The 18,224-nt window shown below is 32.3% G+C and overlaps 1 protein-coding gene across 1 annotated transcript; it reads left to right on the forward strand.

Annotated features, from left to right (window-relative positions):
- The first annotated feature begins 10,624 nt into the window (after nucleotides 1-10,624).
- Nucleotides 10,625-15,308, forward strand: LOC123691755 (transmembrane protein 237-like). Its single transcript, XM_045636298.1, has 6 exons — nucleotides 10,625-11,411; nucleotides 11,843-12,071; nucleotides 12,452-12,695; nucleotides 13,064-13,297; nucleotides 14,036-14,213; nucleotides 14,661-15,308. The coding sequence occupies exons 1-6, from the start codon at nucleotides 10,905-10,907 to the stop codon at nucleotides 14,826-14,828; spliced, it is 1,560 nt and encodes a 519-aa protein (XP_045492254.1). The 5' UTR covers nucleotides 10,625-10,904; the 3' UTR covers nucleotides 14,829-15,308.
- Nucleotides 15,309-18,224: the final 2,916 nt, after the last annotated feature.

An 18,224-nucleotide genomic window follows, 5' to 3' on the forward strand; every position in this document is an offset into this window, starting at 1 on the left:
GATCAAAGTTTGTATCTTTAATCATCCCCGCAATCCTTAACAGGGTTATGGGCCCAGTAACACAGCCAAGTAAAGCCATCGGATATATGGTGAATTAATGAGTATTAAAGGACAGAAAATGTCAAAAGAAAAATATCAAATTGTCCCTTTCGCGGGGGACAATTACAACGCATGGGAGTTTAGATTGAAAAGTATCCTGCGGGATAATGGAGCAATAGAGGCGATCGAAAAGGAGGATTTCAGTAAATCTACAAATAACAAGCAATTGGAAGCTAAAGCCCAGGCTATTATAATAGCGGCAACCGCCGACAGTCATCTCGAATACTTGAAGGACAGATCTGCATATCAAATGATTAAAAGCATGGAAGACAGCTTTAAGAAGAAAGGTACACGATCTAAATTATTTATAAGAAGAGAATTATCCGATATGAAATTCGACGAACGGAAACCTTTAATGGAACATTTTATTGACATGGAAAAGCTATTTGCACAACTCGGGGATGCTGGCAGTGAGCTCTCGGAAGAAGAAAAGGTGAACTATTTACTACTATCCATGCCGAAATCTTATGAAGGCATTATCACGGCGTTGGAAACTATGGAGGAATTGAAAATGGACTTTGTGAAAAACAGACTGCTTGGAGAAGAGGAAAAACGAAACAGAGGAGCGATCAAATCCCTTGATTCTTCAATCTTTTTGTGTTATGGATGTGGACGCCCCGGACACAAAAAATTTCAGTGTAGGAGCACTCAGCAGGCACGACACAGGACTGGTGACTGGAGACTTCACAGCCGTGGACGTGGCGACTGGAAGTACAACGGAGGCCGAGACAACAGTAAGGCTACTCGTCATCAGACCCAGGGGAGAGGTAGAGGAAAGTCATTTCTTACCGGCACTGAAAATACTGAAGGTAACAAATTTGTAAGTTTTATGTCCTTTAGCGCTGAGACTGAACAGCAGAATAAGAATAGTTTTAAATGTGTTATAGACTCAGGTAGTTCATTTCATCTTGTAAATGACATTAATTTATTCTCTAATTATTGTAAACTGGATAAGCCAATTAAAATTTCAGCTGCCAAAAATGATGTTGATTTAGAAGCTGTTGGTATAGGAAAAATAAAATGTTATTTAAGTGATTTTAAGGTTAATATTATATTAAATGATGTGTATTATGTACCACAATTAAGGAAAAATTTAATATCTGTTTCCAAAATGGAAAGACATGGTTTAAAGATCATCTTCAATGAAGGGGAAGTTAAAGTTTTCTCACAAACCAATGAATTGTTTATGGTTGGGCATAGACTAGGATCCCTTTATTTTGTAGAATTTGAAGTAATATTTAATGATTGTTATTATGGTGAAAAATCAGACACAAAAGATAATTTAGTTGAAACTTGGCATAAAAGATTTTCTCACTTAAGCTATAGTAGTTTGAAAACTTTAGTAAATAAAAATATGGTTGATGGTTTAACTGATTTGAAAGAAAAAAATTTAGAAAATAAACATTGTGAATTATGCATACTTGCTAATATTACACGCCTTCCTTTTAATGGGAGAATGTATAAGGCTAGGAAACCCTTAGAACTAGTACATACCGATGTTTGTTCTGTTAGCCCGTCTACGTGGGACGGATATAAATATTTTGTTATTTTCATAGATGATTTTACCCATTTCACTGCAGTTTACTTATTAAGAGACAAGTCTGAAGTTTTTGAATATTTCAAGACATATTATAATTATGCTAGTAATCATTTTGGTCATGGTATATTGAAGTTAAAGTCAGATAATGGTGGTGAGTATATTTCTAGAAATTTTAAATCTTTTTGTGATGAAAAGGGCATAGTATTGCAGTATACTGCTGCATATAATCCTGAAATGAACGGAGTAGCTGAGAGAATGAATCGTACTCTGACTGAAAAGGCGCGTGCATTATTGTTAGATTCACAACTTTCTAAAGAGCTTTGGGGCGAGGCCCTGAGATATGCGGTATATGTCACTAATCGTAGTCCCACTGCTTCTCTTAATGTTACACCATTTGAAATGTGGGAAGGAAGACGTCCTAATGTATCTAATTTCAGAATGTTTGGGTCATCTGCATATGCCCATATTCCTCAAAAACTCCGAATGAAGTTAGACCCTCGTGGTATGAAATTGAAAATGGTTGGTTATGCTCCAGGGGGATATAGATTATGGGATGATAATAAAAGGAGAATATGCATAGAACGAAACATATTGTTTAGGGAAGAAACATGTTCAGAGTCACCTGAAATGGTTAGTATTGATGCGGAGTCTATCTCGGATAGGAAGGAGAAGGTTGGTAGTAGTAGTCCTGATAAAACCCAAACCAATAGTACTGAGAAAATTTTAATTTCTGATAATAATTTAGAATCATTACAATTTGAAGAAAGGAATATAGATAATGTTAATTCTAGGGAAAATAGAAAGAAAACTAAACCAAAATATTTACAAGATTTTGTTACTGATGATTCAGATTTAGGTGATATATTAATGGCATCATTTTTGTCTTGTTCTAATGGTAATGTTCCAGAAAAGTATAATGATATAGATTCTTATGACGATAAGGATAGGTGGTATGAAGCGGTAAATGAGGAAATTAAATCTTTAGAGGATAACAAAACTTGGGAAGTTGTAGAGAAACCAAACGATGTTAAGTTAATTGATTGTAGATGGATTTTTACAAAAAAGGCGGGTGATGTATATAAAGCTAGATTAGTTGCAAGGGGATTTCAACAGGAAGGTAGCTTTAATGAAATTTATTCTCCCGTTTTGAAATTACAAACTCTCAGAGTTCTTTTATCATTAGCTGTTCAAAGGAACTATTTAATTCATCAAATGGATGTTAAAGGTGCTTTCCTTCATGGTGAAATTGATGATGTTGTATACTTAAAGCCCCCACCTGGTATAAATATAGATAAAAATTATGTTTTGAAATTGAATAAATCACTGTATGGTCTTAAAAAATCTTCAAAAAATTGGTATAATAAATTTTATAGTTTTATGAAGAGTAAAGGATTTCAAAGAGCAGAAAGTGATTATTGTTTATATTTTAAGGATGGTATTTACATTTTGTTGTATGTGGATGATTTACTAATTTTGGGTGAGGACAATTTAAGGATAGATAATGTTAAAGAAATGTTATATACAGAATTTAAAATGAAAGATCTAGGATCTAAAAATTTAAAATATCTGGGTATTAATATTATTCAAGATAGTGATTGTTTGTATATTAACCAGAAAGAGTATTTAGAGTCTATATTAACAAAATTTGGTATGTCTGAAGCAAATACTAGTGAATCACCCATGGAAGTTAATGTTAATCTTGATGATTGTACGATTGATTACTCTTTAGAGCATAAATGCAGAGCTTGTATAGGTTCTTTAATGTATGCTGTAGTAGGTTCAAGACCTGATTTGTGTGCTTCTGTTTCATATTTAGCAAGATATCAATCTAGACCATCAGAAAGGTTATGGCAATGCTTGAAAAGGATTTTAAGATATGTTAAAGGTACCATTAATTATAATTTAAAATATACTAAGAATTGTAATTCCGAACCACTAGTTGGATATGCTGATGCAAGTTTTGCTGTAGATAAAGATAGGAAATCTGTAACTGGTTATATATTTAAAGTATTTGATAACAGTGTTATTTGGCGTTGCAAAAAGCAAAGCACTGTAGCTTTAAGCACTACTGAGGCAGAGTTATACTCCCTCAATGAAGCAACTCTAGAGGCTTGTTGGATTAGGAAATTATTAAATGAGTTAGATGTTAATTGTAATACCACTACCATATATGAAGACAATAAAAGTACAATATTTTCTGTATGTAATCCTGATCAAAAAAGAATGAAACATGTGGATGTAAAATACAACTTTGTTAAACATAAAATAGAATGTAAGGAAATTTGTGTTATGTATATACCTACAAAGCAACAAATTGCTGATATTTTTACGAAACCATTAAATAAAATCTCCCATAATTATTTTGTACCTAAATTAGGATTGGAATAAAGTTCAGTTAGCATTGTGTATTTTTAGTTTGTTAGTTTTGGTTAATACAAATTATTGTATTGTTAGTTCTTACTTATTCATTGTAGGTAATGTTAGTTATGTTGATATAAATCATTGGGGGGAGGTGTTGATTAACAATGATTTATATAATATTGTATGTAGCAACACTGCGTTGGTTGTGACACTGTGTCAACTGTCGGTTATGAAGGAAGTTTCATATAGTCTGTAATCTGCAAGATGTAAGAGGTTCCCCATGTTGTTGTGTGATTAATAAAGGCACGCTTCAATGATCAAAGTTTGTATCTTTAATCATCCCCGCAATCCTTAACAGTAAGGTATTTTAATGTTATTTGAAGTTCTAAAAACTTACTTAAAAACGCAATGTCAAACTAAACATAGAATTGTGGTGACCTTTCTTGAGATACCAGAACTTGTTTAAATTTATTGATTAAATTTCTTATAAATAATACCAAGATCCTTTGCCATTTTATCATGTACAATCTCTAGGATTAACAAAATAATTTTATGAGCTCATTAGTCTCAATTTTTGAACGACTTGTCAAATATCCAAATACGAATCGATCGAGCGGGTTTGCTTTCACGCTACCAAGTTATATAAATCTGAGTTGACATCGAAAATGTGTAATAATTCTGTAGGTGTACTACACCTACTGATTTACATGCACCAGTTCAGTATACAAGAATTGAGGATGATTTCTATAGATTTAAGAAAGTCTAAATTATTTGATGCTGTTTGAAACAAATTGCCCAAAAGTTACCCCTTTTCATTATAACTTTTGCGGGGATCGTACCTTATAAGTAGGGTGGCTATGGAGCCACCACCATCTTACTGATGGCAGTAAGCACAAAGCCTACTATCGATATCAAATTTGTATGATTGTCTTCCTTTGTTCTATTATAAATTATATTGACATACCTACGTGAGCATGATCGTGTCTTCCTTGTCATTTATCTTCAAATCTGAATGGCAATTTAACTTACTGGCTTTTAAAATCTATAATTCAGTCCAGTTTCATAGATGCCTCCCTGTAGTTATGACTGACTAAAATAAAAATAAATGGTACCTACTAACAGGTAGTAGGTATAATGATACCTACTAATATTTGTTTCTCTATTATGCGGAATTTACCAGTGCCCTTTCATAAAGCTTTGACATTTGCAACGTGGAAGAGGCAACAAAGCGATTTTAAATAATACGACAAAGAGGGCACCTATGTAATTTATTACATTAATATCTAGGTACTGATAAACTTAGGTAGATTGTTCAATAGGTAGGTATCTAATAGGAAAATTTTTCGGACTAACTATATGTAAAAATGATTTTCATAGAAAATGTTTTTATCTCAAATAAATTCATTGTAATACCTAGGTACTTTACCTAGTCTTACTGTAACTGCTATTTTTCTACAAAGTTTACCGATACAAATACTTTTCTCTACCTACACCTTACCAACAAGGAGCTTGATGCTTTTAATGTATCGCAACTTACATTATATTATTTTAAAGCCTAAGCAATAAGTATCGACCTAGATCAGAGTTCAGTTAAGTATAATACGAATAATAAAGACGTAAAGAGGTAGTGACAATATTAAAAGAGAAAAGCTGTGCATTTTTTTTTCAAATATTTGTAAATGTAAATTAGAATGATTAGAAAATAAATAAGGTCTACAACAACTACCCCTTGATATTGTTTGAAAAGAAAAACATTCAAAAAGTGAAAATTGTTGAAAGTAAGTTAAAGTAGAAATTACCCAGAAATCTACAAAATAATAACACATAATAATAATTAAAATGTTACATAATCTTTAGAATTCAATTGATAGATAAATCTACATTTTACGTACTTAAAACATTTTTATAAGTAATATGTAGTTTAATAAACCTCCTCAATATTACAACTAACCGATGTCTTCATTATTTTTTGCTATTATCTAATCACGTTCAAGAGTAGGTATAGGTACCTAGAGGTACTTATTGATATAAACAAAACTTTGATATATTTTACTTGCCTACAAGTTATTATCTATTATTTGGAATACAAATGGAGAGAACTATTTTAATAAAACAAGAATTGATTTAAATAATTAAATAATAATGTTGTGTTCGCCTGTTGTTACAAGCTTAATAAATTTCAAATGGCCGTCCAAGTTACGAACTTCTGCACACTCTTTACCATAGTTAAAGTATATGACTTGGCTGTTTCTTCTTGAAATAGAGTAATAAATAATTAGATCTGTTAGTATTCACTTTTCCTAAAACGGCATGCACTGTAGAGTTCAACGCTTGGCTCTACCTTACCTATAGGCTAGAGCCAAGCGTTCAACTCTACAGTTCAATTGCATAAATCTACATTTTATGTAAAACATTTTTATAATAGTTGAATAAACCTCCTCAATATTACAACTAACTGATGTCTTCATTTATTTTTGTTTTTATCTCAGGTATAAATAAATCTTTCAGTATTCACTTTTCCTAAAGCGGCATGTACTGTAGAGTTGAACGCTTTTCTCTACCTTATACCTAGGTATCTAAGAACTCAAAGTTCAACTGTTTGCTGTGTTATAAGTAACTTTATTGTGTATTTGTAAAACTAACTTTGCCTGCGAATGTTTTTAATCAACGTTTATGCAAGCGTTTCAATGCTTAAAAATTAAATATATTTCATAGAGGTAAATAAAATTGCAAAATATAGTAGACGTACCTCATTCGTTTAAAAATAGAATTTGTCTTTGATCATTATAAAAAAATCAATAATTCATTTATTAGGGTATTAAAAAATATTACATTTTAATTAAAAAAATCCTTAAGTTTAGTAGGTACAAGCCCAATGAATCACTAGGTAATATTTCAATAAGGAATATCGCCACTGCTTGTGCTTTGATACGAGGGCAAGGCGTCGCCAAAGGTCGTCTACATTCCAAAATTGTGAGTCCAGACCAGTCACCAACTGGTACGCGCTAAATGTTATTCATATTTAGATATTTTACACTACTTAATACTTTATCGTGGTTATGTTCAATCAAAACATTCGATTTTAGGTACTTACTACTTAGAAGTTAAGCTTAGCGGCAGCCCTCAGTTATGTACTGCAAATTGTTAAGTACCTAGCCTTTCTTTGATCGAAGGCATTTGATAAGTAAGGCCGGCAACATACTCACAATGTCTCTGGCCCTGTGGGTACCTACATAATATGAGCGACGTGGAGCACATAATAGTTAATACCACCAGGTGACGCGTCTGCGCTGTTGCCTCCTCTTGCATAAAAAAAAAGTAAACACTTAACTAAATGATATAACTAAGTACCTACTTAGTAAATGGTTTTCAATGAGGATTTTTTAGAACCTGTTTAGAAAAAAATATTTTCAACAATTTGATTTTTTTTAAATATCTTGCTCATACGAAATGAAATATTGTCATGCGTATGATCGCTTCCTTCCTTTATGGAAAAATTAGTAGAAGGCAGCTGTCAGCTGATGCTTCAGTTTCCTACAGGCATCTACTACCTAAATAAACATTGAGTTAAACTAAATGAAAATTTAATTGTTTAAACTTAAATTGAGTTGTTTAAACCAACACCCAGAACAATTGTGCATAATGAATTCTTCTATTTTCTATTATAATTAACTTATGATTATAATTATATTTATTTTATTCATCATGCTAATTATTGAAGTTCCTATTCAAGGCTTATCTGTGTTCTAGATCTTGTAAATAATTAATTCTTAAACGGACCACACAATCTAACATTTTGTGATCTAGGTACTAATAAATCGTTGAGAATGTCTGATGTCCCATAAATGCCACTGTAGGTTTAAAGGTCGAATGGATTGCAAAATATAAAACCTTTGAGTAAGTCGTTAGGTACAGTACTAGTTAAACTTTTTTTGTAAGGTCAAGTCTGTGGCACAGAATACTTAATATACAGCTAAGTAATTTTATTGTGAGCTTATTAATAATTATACTAATTTAAAGGTAACGCTGTGGTCTAAATTATTGTACCTAGTTCATTGTTTTACCCATAGAGATCTTCTGTGATCTGTGGTTTTACCAGTACCAAAAAAAAAAAAAAACACCTAAGTAGGTGCCTACACAGTTTTTGACCGCAATCGTTACCTATGTGATATTTTTTAGCATATAGGCAATGCATTCATTGTGATCATATTAAGTTGTAGAAAAAGTAGGCGAAGCTGCGCACGGAGAGCTATAAAAATGAAATAATATAAGCCGAAAGTTCCCGCCAAAGGATAAAAATTATTTTAAATTTCTTTATCCACACAATTGTTACTGACAAAGTTTTTTAAAGGAAAGAAGATCAGCTAATATATTTTTTATCATATCTATAAAATTTTCAATATAATATTTAGGTACATTTTACAAGATAAGATTAAGATGGAAGCCAGTGCCGTCTTTACCATAGGGGCACAGGGGGCCAGTGCCCAGGGCCCCCCATCGTCAGGGGGCCCCCCTGGAGGAGATGTAGGACTGACAATTTTTCTCACATAAATCTCAAAATATTTTATTAAAAAGCAATACAGCTTTTTAATGCCAGAACGTCAGATCATTTTCAGATTTATTCGAATCAAAACATCTATGTTATTACAAGGTTATTACATGGAATAATTCGAGTGATTCGAACACCATTATAATTAACTTATCAGACATTTACTCGAATTATTTATTTACTTATTAAGGTAATATAATATATTTTTACTTGAATCATTTTGAGATTTATGAAAATTACTAACAAGTCTAAGTTTACAGAATAGCATACAAGGGCGTTGTGACAAAACTTTAATCTCTGGGCCTCTAGACAAGTGGCAGAAACGCTAGAGAATAGAATCCACTATTGATACTAATTGATATAAGCTTATGACGTTTTGCTAATGTTTCGGTCACACTACCAAGGACGACGACGACCACGACCAAAATTCCCATCCAGCCGAAATTAGGTGAAATTATTAAAAACACAATCTATACTTAATATAATAAAGCTGAAGAGTTTGTTTTTTTGTTTGAACGCGCTAATCTCGGGAACTACTGGTCCGATTTGAAAAATTATTTCGGTGCTAAATAGCCCACTTCTTTGGCAAGATTATAAGATACCAAAATCGTTGAATTACTCCATGACGTTACGGTATTGTTATGATGCAACCTTGAAATTTTACTCTCAACGCGCCTAAAGAAGTTTCACTTCAAAAATATATTAAAATTTCCCGACCTTCTGTTACTACGAAAAAATTTTTTCCTAAAAGTCAACAGATAATAGGTTTTTCGTGATTTTTACCGAAACGGTAAGTTTTATCATATAACCACTTTTACCCAAATTGTAGATCATAAAATTATCTACTTATACAAAAGAATCAATACATTATTTTCCTAAGATGTAGCTTCCTACCATTTTCTAAGATATAACGATTTATAAACTCATTCCATCCTTATAATATGCACACGTTTCTTAAATCACTTCACACCTAAATGATTTTATGATAAAACTTATCGTTTCAGTATAAATCGCGAAATCACCTATTTTTTTATTTATTTATAACCTGGAATATGTTTTTTAATTCACGTACCGGAATGACAGTTAATTTTGAATTTTATTTTTAGTAATCCTTATTCCTTTGAACAATTTTACTAATTTTCTGCTGGATATGAAATTTTGTAGTTTTAAAGGTCCTAGAATTTAGTGAACTCTGTTCACACCGGACCATTTCTATACGAATAGATGACAAGCGTTTTGACTTTTGCCATTTGCCTAGGCTTTGAATAAATTATGTTAATAACGCACGCAATAATTTTGAACAATATGAAACGGCTACGAAAGAAAAAATCCAGATGCAAATTAAAAAGATAAATTTGAAAAAGAGAAAGGTATAAATTTATAAAGAACCGAACCGACTCGAACCCGCATCCTTCGCGCCATTTCGGGGCGGATGCTTGACCAACTCAGCCACTCGTGACCCGCCGGAGCAATCGAATTTATTCTATTCCTTCAGTTTTATGTGTCTTAAGGGACACACCGCACGCCATCTATTGAGATGATTTAACAACCATCTCAACCAATATGAAGCACTTTTCAGTGAATACAATATTGTAACGATGGAACACGACCTTTTTTGTTGAATTTATATTTTATTTATAAAGCATTTGAGTGCCATAAAACCTAAAATATAAATTCAAAGAGAAAGGTAATTTGAAAAAGTAATTCTTAAAATATTTCTTAATTAAATTTAATTAAAGTCAACTTTGGAGCGCCATTACAGCAGCAGCGTTTCAGATGAATTATATAAAAAAAAAAATAAGGAAAAAAGTTTCCTCAAAAGACCATATTATAATACAACATTGGTCAGAAGTAACTTTTTTGTAAAATGTATAAAAAAATGGAGCAAAAATTTTACATAGAAATTTTCTTTAAGTTTTCTTATTACTTCTTTAAGTTTCAATTTAGGGCAAAAACATAATTATATAATTGTGGGAAAAAATTTGCGTACCTAGTTTGATTTCTTTATATTTCAAAGGGCCCCCAATTCTTGTGTGCCCAAGGGCCCCGGCATAGTCTAAGACGGCCCTGATGGAAGCGTGTAACGGAACGATTTTACTAGTCTCCAATGACGTCATTATGACGTCATTCGATGTTGACTTTTGACATTTGAATAGCTTCAATTCAAATTTCAATACTTTTTGTTATCATTTATTTATGAAAATCTGTGAAGAATGCATTGAAACAGTTCTGTTACAATAAACAAACATGAAGTCTTTAAAATATGGGCTTAGTTTCGTTCAGTATTGTTAATTTAAACGATTATTTAAATCTAGAAGTTTGTGTTTTGTTAATTTCGTTTGTTATAACTTAAAAATGAAGCCAGGGAAGAGTTCGGATGTGACTGAGATAGCTGAAGTTCATACAACCGCTCGATCACCGTCACCCAAGCAAAGAGTTAAGGAACGCTCAAGAAGTAGATCTGGTTCGCGGAAACTATCTAATGGTCATGCTACCACTGAAATCGAAGCAATCACAGTTGAAGATGTCTCTGAAAAGGCTAAAAACCGTGAGAATTGGAAAAACTCCGAACAGGAATCCATCGATACCGAAATACCTATACATGATCAAATTAAAATGGATATACTTGGTTTTGTTGAGAAAGAAATAAAGAAAACTGATAAGCCGTCGTTTGTGTTCTATTCCCATGATCCGAATGGCTTGGACGATAAGTTTATGAAGACATTATCAAGACCATCAAGTGGGCACAAAGAGAAGCGCAGTCCCTCTTATAGGAGGAAGAAAAGGCATACTTCTAAACATCGGGACAGGGATTTACATGATTTTGAAATACCTGGATCTAGTTTGATAGCTTTAGAGAAGGTATGCATTTCTATTCTAATATGAATTATAAATACTTACTGATATTATTAAAACATTGAAGATGTTGTTGAACTATGAAGTTATGTTATGTTATTATTTTAGATTTTAATTTTTACACTTTGATTGGAATTATGGTGCAGATGTTAATATTGTGTTTTATAGTAATATTAATTTTGAAAGCCATAATCTAAAAGTTACATAATATGCTTTGAGCAAAACCATTTACATTATTGAAAAAGAACTAATAAAAATTTTCCAAAATACTCATAGGATTCATTCTAAATATAGTTAAAATTCATATTCAAATTATTTCAGTTTAGTGCTTACATATTAAAAGATAAAATTAAAAATATTTTTTTTTTATTCTTTCGTCTTATAATTGAACTTTTGTGTCCTATAGTACAATCACAATCACATTTCAATTCAAACAGGTTGACGATTACTTAAAAGAGTACAACAAAGATGAAGTAGTGACGCTCAGTGGGGAGTTAGAAATAGAGAATGATGTGGAAAACAATAACGGATCTTCCCGGGAACTGCGGCACAAGCCACGCAAGACTCGACGAAAAACCAGGGAGGAGAGGCATGAGGCTCATTCGAACGGTAGAGACGTTAGTCCCAAAGTGTTTAAGACTGCTAGTAGGAGTAAGGCTAAACCAGGTTTGTCATTACTGTTATTTATTTGTAAGATTGTGTTATATTTTTTTCAAGTTAAATAGTTAAATAGTGCAGTGAAAACTAACTTATAAGTAATAAAATAAATAAAAGTATTCAATATATTTAATGCAAATCACAGGCAAATATTCTGAAAAATAGCAGAATTTATAATAATTTTTTTTTGTTAAATTCACTTCAGTTACATTATGTTTATTAATCAATTTCTATCCCTGGATGTATGTAACTAATTGTAAAATACTCAGGCTAATCAACACTAACCAAATAAATTACATAATATGTATAAATTATAAATAAAACAATAAAGAGTTTATTAAAGTCCTTCTTCAGTACAACATACTTCATGTCTATTATTTTCCTTACAGCGCGTCCCGCAGACCTAACAACAATGCTAGAGAGCTTACAATCAAGTGTGCCCTATCATGATCAGTATATTGACAATCCATTTTCATCACCATCACCTCTCACATCACCAAACGATGATAGAATGGATCCATTCTCTAGAAGACCAGATAAAATATATCTGCAAGGCGGTGGAACTTTCAGGGTTGTGTCTCGAGATAGAATATTGGAGTCGCAGCAGTCCAGGGATGAGGAAAAGTATGCTAGGTATGTTGATATGTAAATTTGTGACTGAAAGTTAAGGAAGTTATCAAATTTATATGTAGGCATAAATTGTTATTGGATAAATGCACATAATATTTGATTAATTTTATAGTATTTGTATGAAATTTCTAAACATTTCAAAGTTATAATCATTTCAACCAACATCTTTCGCTCACCTGATAAATAAAATATGTTTGTAATTTTCAATGAGTTTGTTTTACAAGATTTTTAGTTTTGTACAAAGTTATACAATATTACATGGTTATTTATGACAAAGTTATTCAGTATCACATTACTCCAAATTCTTTACTTCACTTGTTATCTTATAACATGCCATTTAGTAGTTAATTATTGTTTCATAACTTTTACAGGCTCGGCGACATAACACCGCTAGATGTCGCTCTAACATTACAAAAAGCATGGCGTTCGTTCGCACCAGCTTGCCACGGTGTGCTCGGGGGTTTATCGCTAATGCACCTACTGCTTATAAGCTATTCTGATAGCTTGGATGCAGGACATCTATCTTTCCATGCAGTGGTCACTATGCCTTATGTGGCCGCGTATTACTTCTTCTGTGTTCTGTGCTTAGTGTCTGTTTTGGACCGGTGAGTGATGTATTTATTAAATAGCTTTTTAAATATGGCTTATGTTACTTGGTGAAGAAGTTTTCTAATGGTTAAAAAATGTTAAAATTTAATTCATATTTGTGGCTAATGAAATGTAATAGTTTCTAAACATATTTTACCATAATTTCAAATGAACTTGCTTTCACTGGCGCCATCTATTGTCAGTGCGGCTTTAACTTTGCCATCTTCAAAGAAACTTCCATTTTCAGATTTAACTTCCTATTTATAAATTAATATTTAATACCCTTAATTTGAATTAATTATTGAAGTGAAACTTCTTTATCGGGGTTGGAAAAAAATTTAGTGTAACATTTTTTCGTTACGCGTGACATTTTTCCGTTACGCGCCATCTTTTTCTTATCCCTACCACGCGTGATTGACGTATTTCTGTAAAGTTGCGTAAAGTAAATTATTTTTTGAAAAATAAGGTCATAAAGAAGTTTCACTTCTTACGTGTGTACACTAGTACACGCATACATTTTTTTTTATATACACTGTAATAGTTCTATTCTATCTATATTTTTACATTTTTCAATAACATTCTAGATTGAGACTGTTTTGACTTAAGAGATTGAGAATGTTTAAATACAATTCGACAGTTTAAAAATATGGCAAATTATTTTTATTTGGAAGTGTTTTAAACTGAAATAAAGTCATTGTTGGAAGAAAGTTCTATTTAATATTAACTTTTCTTCTTTAATAAACAAATAATTTCAGGCTAGACATAACCAGCATAGACACAAGCCGAGGTCTCCAACCCTGGTTCCAACCGATCGTGCTAGTTATACTATATACCGCGTGTTTGCTCGTCTGCACTGCGGCGAGGATGTATGACGAGCTCATGGTCTACCAGTATGCTCCGCTAGTGGCTAATATAACTGCTAATATTACTACGGTAAGTTTTTATTATTATTTTGTTTCAGGCTAGATAGATCCTATAAATGTAAAAATTTGAGTCATTAAAATCGGTTCAGCTATTTTAATGATATGAATAGCTGTGCCGCGCGGTTTCACCCGCGGACGAACCGACGGACGAAATCAATTATTTCTATAGCTCATGCGTTATTCTGACCTATATTACTGTAAAATTTTATCCAAAACGTCCCGTACTTTTTGAGCCACTTTATTACAAAATAATATACTTACATACAAATCTTTATAATTTAAATTTAAATAGATCCTGCACATTAAAATAAAAAAGCTGAATAAAACTTCTTATTACGTAAATACCTATTCAATAATTATCTTTATAATATGCATGTTCTAGTTTCGTATTTCTAATTCCGATATTATATTTACTTTAAACACTAAATCAATTAATAATGCCTTATTTTCCTTTCAGCCAACAATACCAACGTTCTACCACACGTGGACACATTTTTCAATATGGCGCGCGGTGCTATCAATACTGGGGCTCGTATATTTCGTCATATCTAGCCCGCAAGACTTGGTTTACGTTAATTTGAACAAATTATTGCAATTTAAACATTCTCTGCAGAGTATTGGATAATTTATTTTCTTAATAAGTATACAATATTATGTTTTTGGCCAAAGATAATTTTACTGTGAAGGTTCTTTCTAGAAGTGTGTGAGAGGGATGGAAATAGCGTTGTCTCTTTCTAATTTTTATTTAGTTTACGACATGAACGTGACCATCGCGCTAAAGCGACTGAGTGCAGTGTGGCCGGTTGACCTCTGTTGAGCGGAACATCAGTGATGTAGGCGGTGACTTCTCCATTCGTAGTAATAGTATCTCAATGAGAATAACCGGTAAAAAAAAACCGGTTTATTAAAGATGGTATTTTTTTCTGATAATGTACAAATATAAAAATTATAAAGAGTGGATTTTTAAGTAAAGTGTATTGGGAAGAAATAGGCTGAGAATAATTTTATTCTCAGATTATCTTCTATTTCTATCTAAAGATTTTGTTTTAAATGCGTGCACAAGTATGCAATTGAAATCATATTATTTTAATTGATGATGCTAATAATTAATCTTATAATGACCTAATTATATTTAAATGAATAGCTTTGTAAGCACAATCCAAATAATATGTATTTCAATCTAAATGTAGAAAAAAGAGAGACAATATAATATTAAATATGACTTATATTAAACTCGCTAATATCTTATATAGATAGTAAATTGTTTCTGTTAGGAACGGTTAAATTTTGACGTCGTATATCATTATTAATTTATGACAAACTACATACAATATTGACTTAAGCAAAATATCATTTTATTATTAACTATAATTTATATATTTTACTAAAATTCCATTTAAAACGCGGGAATTATATTACTTACAAAAAAGTACCTGAATAATTCAAGTATTATCAATATTTTTTTAAGTTCCTAGTCATGCACAAATTATTTCTAGTCCAATTTAGTCAAATTAATTAATATTAACTTAATGCATATCGAATAATTGTTTAGCGTAAGAATATTAAAAAATGTACAATATAAAATATGTATATTGTTAAAAAACTTGTTTCGGATTTGTACGTAATATTTTATATTAAATGGCAACTTATTATTTTAGCCTTTCTTAAATTACTATCATCATCATCATCATCATCATCAGCCCATATACGTTCCCACTGCTGGGACACGGGCCTCCTAATTGTAATTGTTTTTTTCTTATTTAAAATATTTGTAGCAATTTTGCCCCTACTACCCATAAAATTAAAGGTCACAATTGCATAGCAGAAATAGTCTTATTTCAGTTTAGTGTTGCTAGCATAAAATATAAAAAAGACGTGTGGCACTCGGGGACTGCCGCGGTAAAGCTATTGCATGCTATGCCTTCAAGCCACACCTCCGCCCGTCGGAGTGGGGAGCGTGAGGTTTTTTTTGTTACGGAATTTCTGGGTACCCGCGCTCAAGGCCCGCGATAGAAGCTATCCAATAGCTTAAAAAATAATAACAGGGAAAAAAACGCAAAAATTTTTACGAATATAATTTACTGTGAATTAAAATAATTTTTGTTTCCTATAAAATGTGGTTACCATATTATGATGTTAATAAATGTACAAATTCGAAACAGGTTACTAATTAAATTGTATTATAAATATATAATAATTCAATGCTTATATTGTTAGATAAACCAATATAATATGGGGAGGTTTTATGAAGACACGAATAATGTTGATGAAAATTGTTATACATTTTGGAAGTGTCGAACACACGTGTCAGAAGTAAAACTTTGGCAAGATTCAAAGATAACAAAATCGTCGCCTTACTTCATGACGTGACGGTATTTTCATGACGCGGTCTTGAAATTTTTCTCTCAACGCGCCTTAAAAATTTTCACTTCAAAAATAATATATTTTTTATTTTATTATCATTAAAGGTACAGTCTGATTCACGAAAGAATACCACTGCGCAGAAGGCATAATATTTTAGGTCCCTTTGGAGGTGCGAGGTGAGGCGCGGGCGGAATGCGTCAAGACCGAAGCGACGCCATTGGTGCGCGCGCGTCTCGCAATAGGCTGCTCAGTCGCTATTCGTCAATCGCGGTGTCGACGCGCTCACACTGCTCGCGAGTACAGTCGAATAGAAGTGTTTCTTTAATTTAAATTGTTTTTTAAGTTTTCGTTGTTTGTTAAGTTTTCATTGTTTGTTAAGTTTTTTGTTGAGATTAGTTATTGTGTTAACTTATTTGCTATTTTAATCCATCACAATGCCGCGAGGAAAAGGCTATACTTTGAATAGACAGTCGAGACGTTTGGTGTACAACGTATTTCAATATTTTTCACAAGATTTTAAAATACTCGAATCTTACAAAAAAAACGGCCGCGGCAACAATGACGTCTGTATCGACAGTACAAAAAATTATAAAAAAGAGTAAATCTTCACCGTTTTTAGTGGTTTTTAGAACCCCTGGCAAAAAGAGACCGCGCCGTAACCCTGCCTCCGACGTTGACGACTTTGACAAAGGGGTAATTAAAAGATGTATCCATAACTTTCATTTAACGGAAAAAGAATTGCCAACTTTTCTCATTTAACGGAAAAAGAATTCTCAAATCGTTAATCAAGACATTAACTTTAAAGGATCCAAAACAAGTTTTGGTCGATTAATAAAAATAATTGGATTTAAGTGGAAAAAAAACAGAGAATAACCGAAATGTTTTAATAGAAACATCAGCTATTCGTTTGTTACGAATTAATTATCTAAAAAAACTCCAAGATTATCGAAGACAAAATAGACCAATAATTTATACTGACGAATCGTACGTCCATGCTACACATTCAAAACCCATGGGCTGGGCTGACGGTTCTACATCAGGTCTGAAAAAGCCTATCTCAAAAGGCCAACGAGTCGTAATTGTTCATGCCGGGTCAGAGGCTGGATTTGTGCCCAATGCATTATTAACTTACAAGTCGGGCACAAAATCAGGAGATTATCATGACGACATGAATTTTGAAAATTATCGGAAATGGATTCGAACTCAATTGGTACCCAATCTTCCGCCGAATTCCGTTGTTGTGGTAGACAACGCCCCATACCACAATAAAGAATATGATATGGCTCCCACATCTAATTCCCGAAAATCCGACATGCAAGAGTGGCTTACCAAAAATGGAATCAGCTTTGATTCCAGTATGTTAAAACCTCAATTGTACGATATAATAAAAAAATAACAAAGCTCATCTAAAGAAATACTCCGTTGACAAAATTTTGATGGAAAATGGTCACGATGTTCTCCGTCTCCCACCGTACCATCCGGATTTAAATCCCATAGAAATAGGCTTGGGCCTCTATAAAGGGTTACGTGAGTAGTAAAAACGTAAAGTGGCATATTGGCTGCTGTTGATGTTGAAGTGGAAAATAAAAAATGCCAGTCGAGAAGATAAAATAAAATGAGGCTTTAATGTAGATTTGGCAATTAGAAAGTACAGATA

This window comes from Colias croceus, chromosome 5 (assembly GCF_905220415.1).
Source record: "Colias croceus chromosome 5, ilColCroc2.1".
Taxonomy (NCBI): Eukaryota; Metazoa; Arthropoda; class Insecta; order Lepidoptera; family Pieridae; genus Colias; species Colias croceus.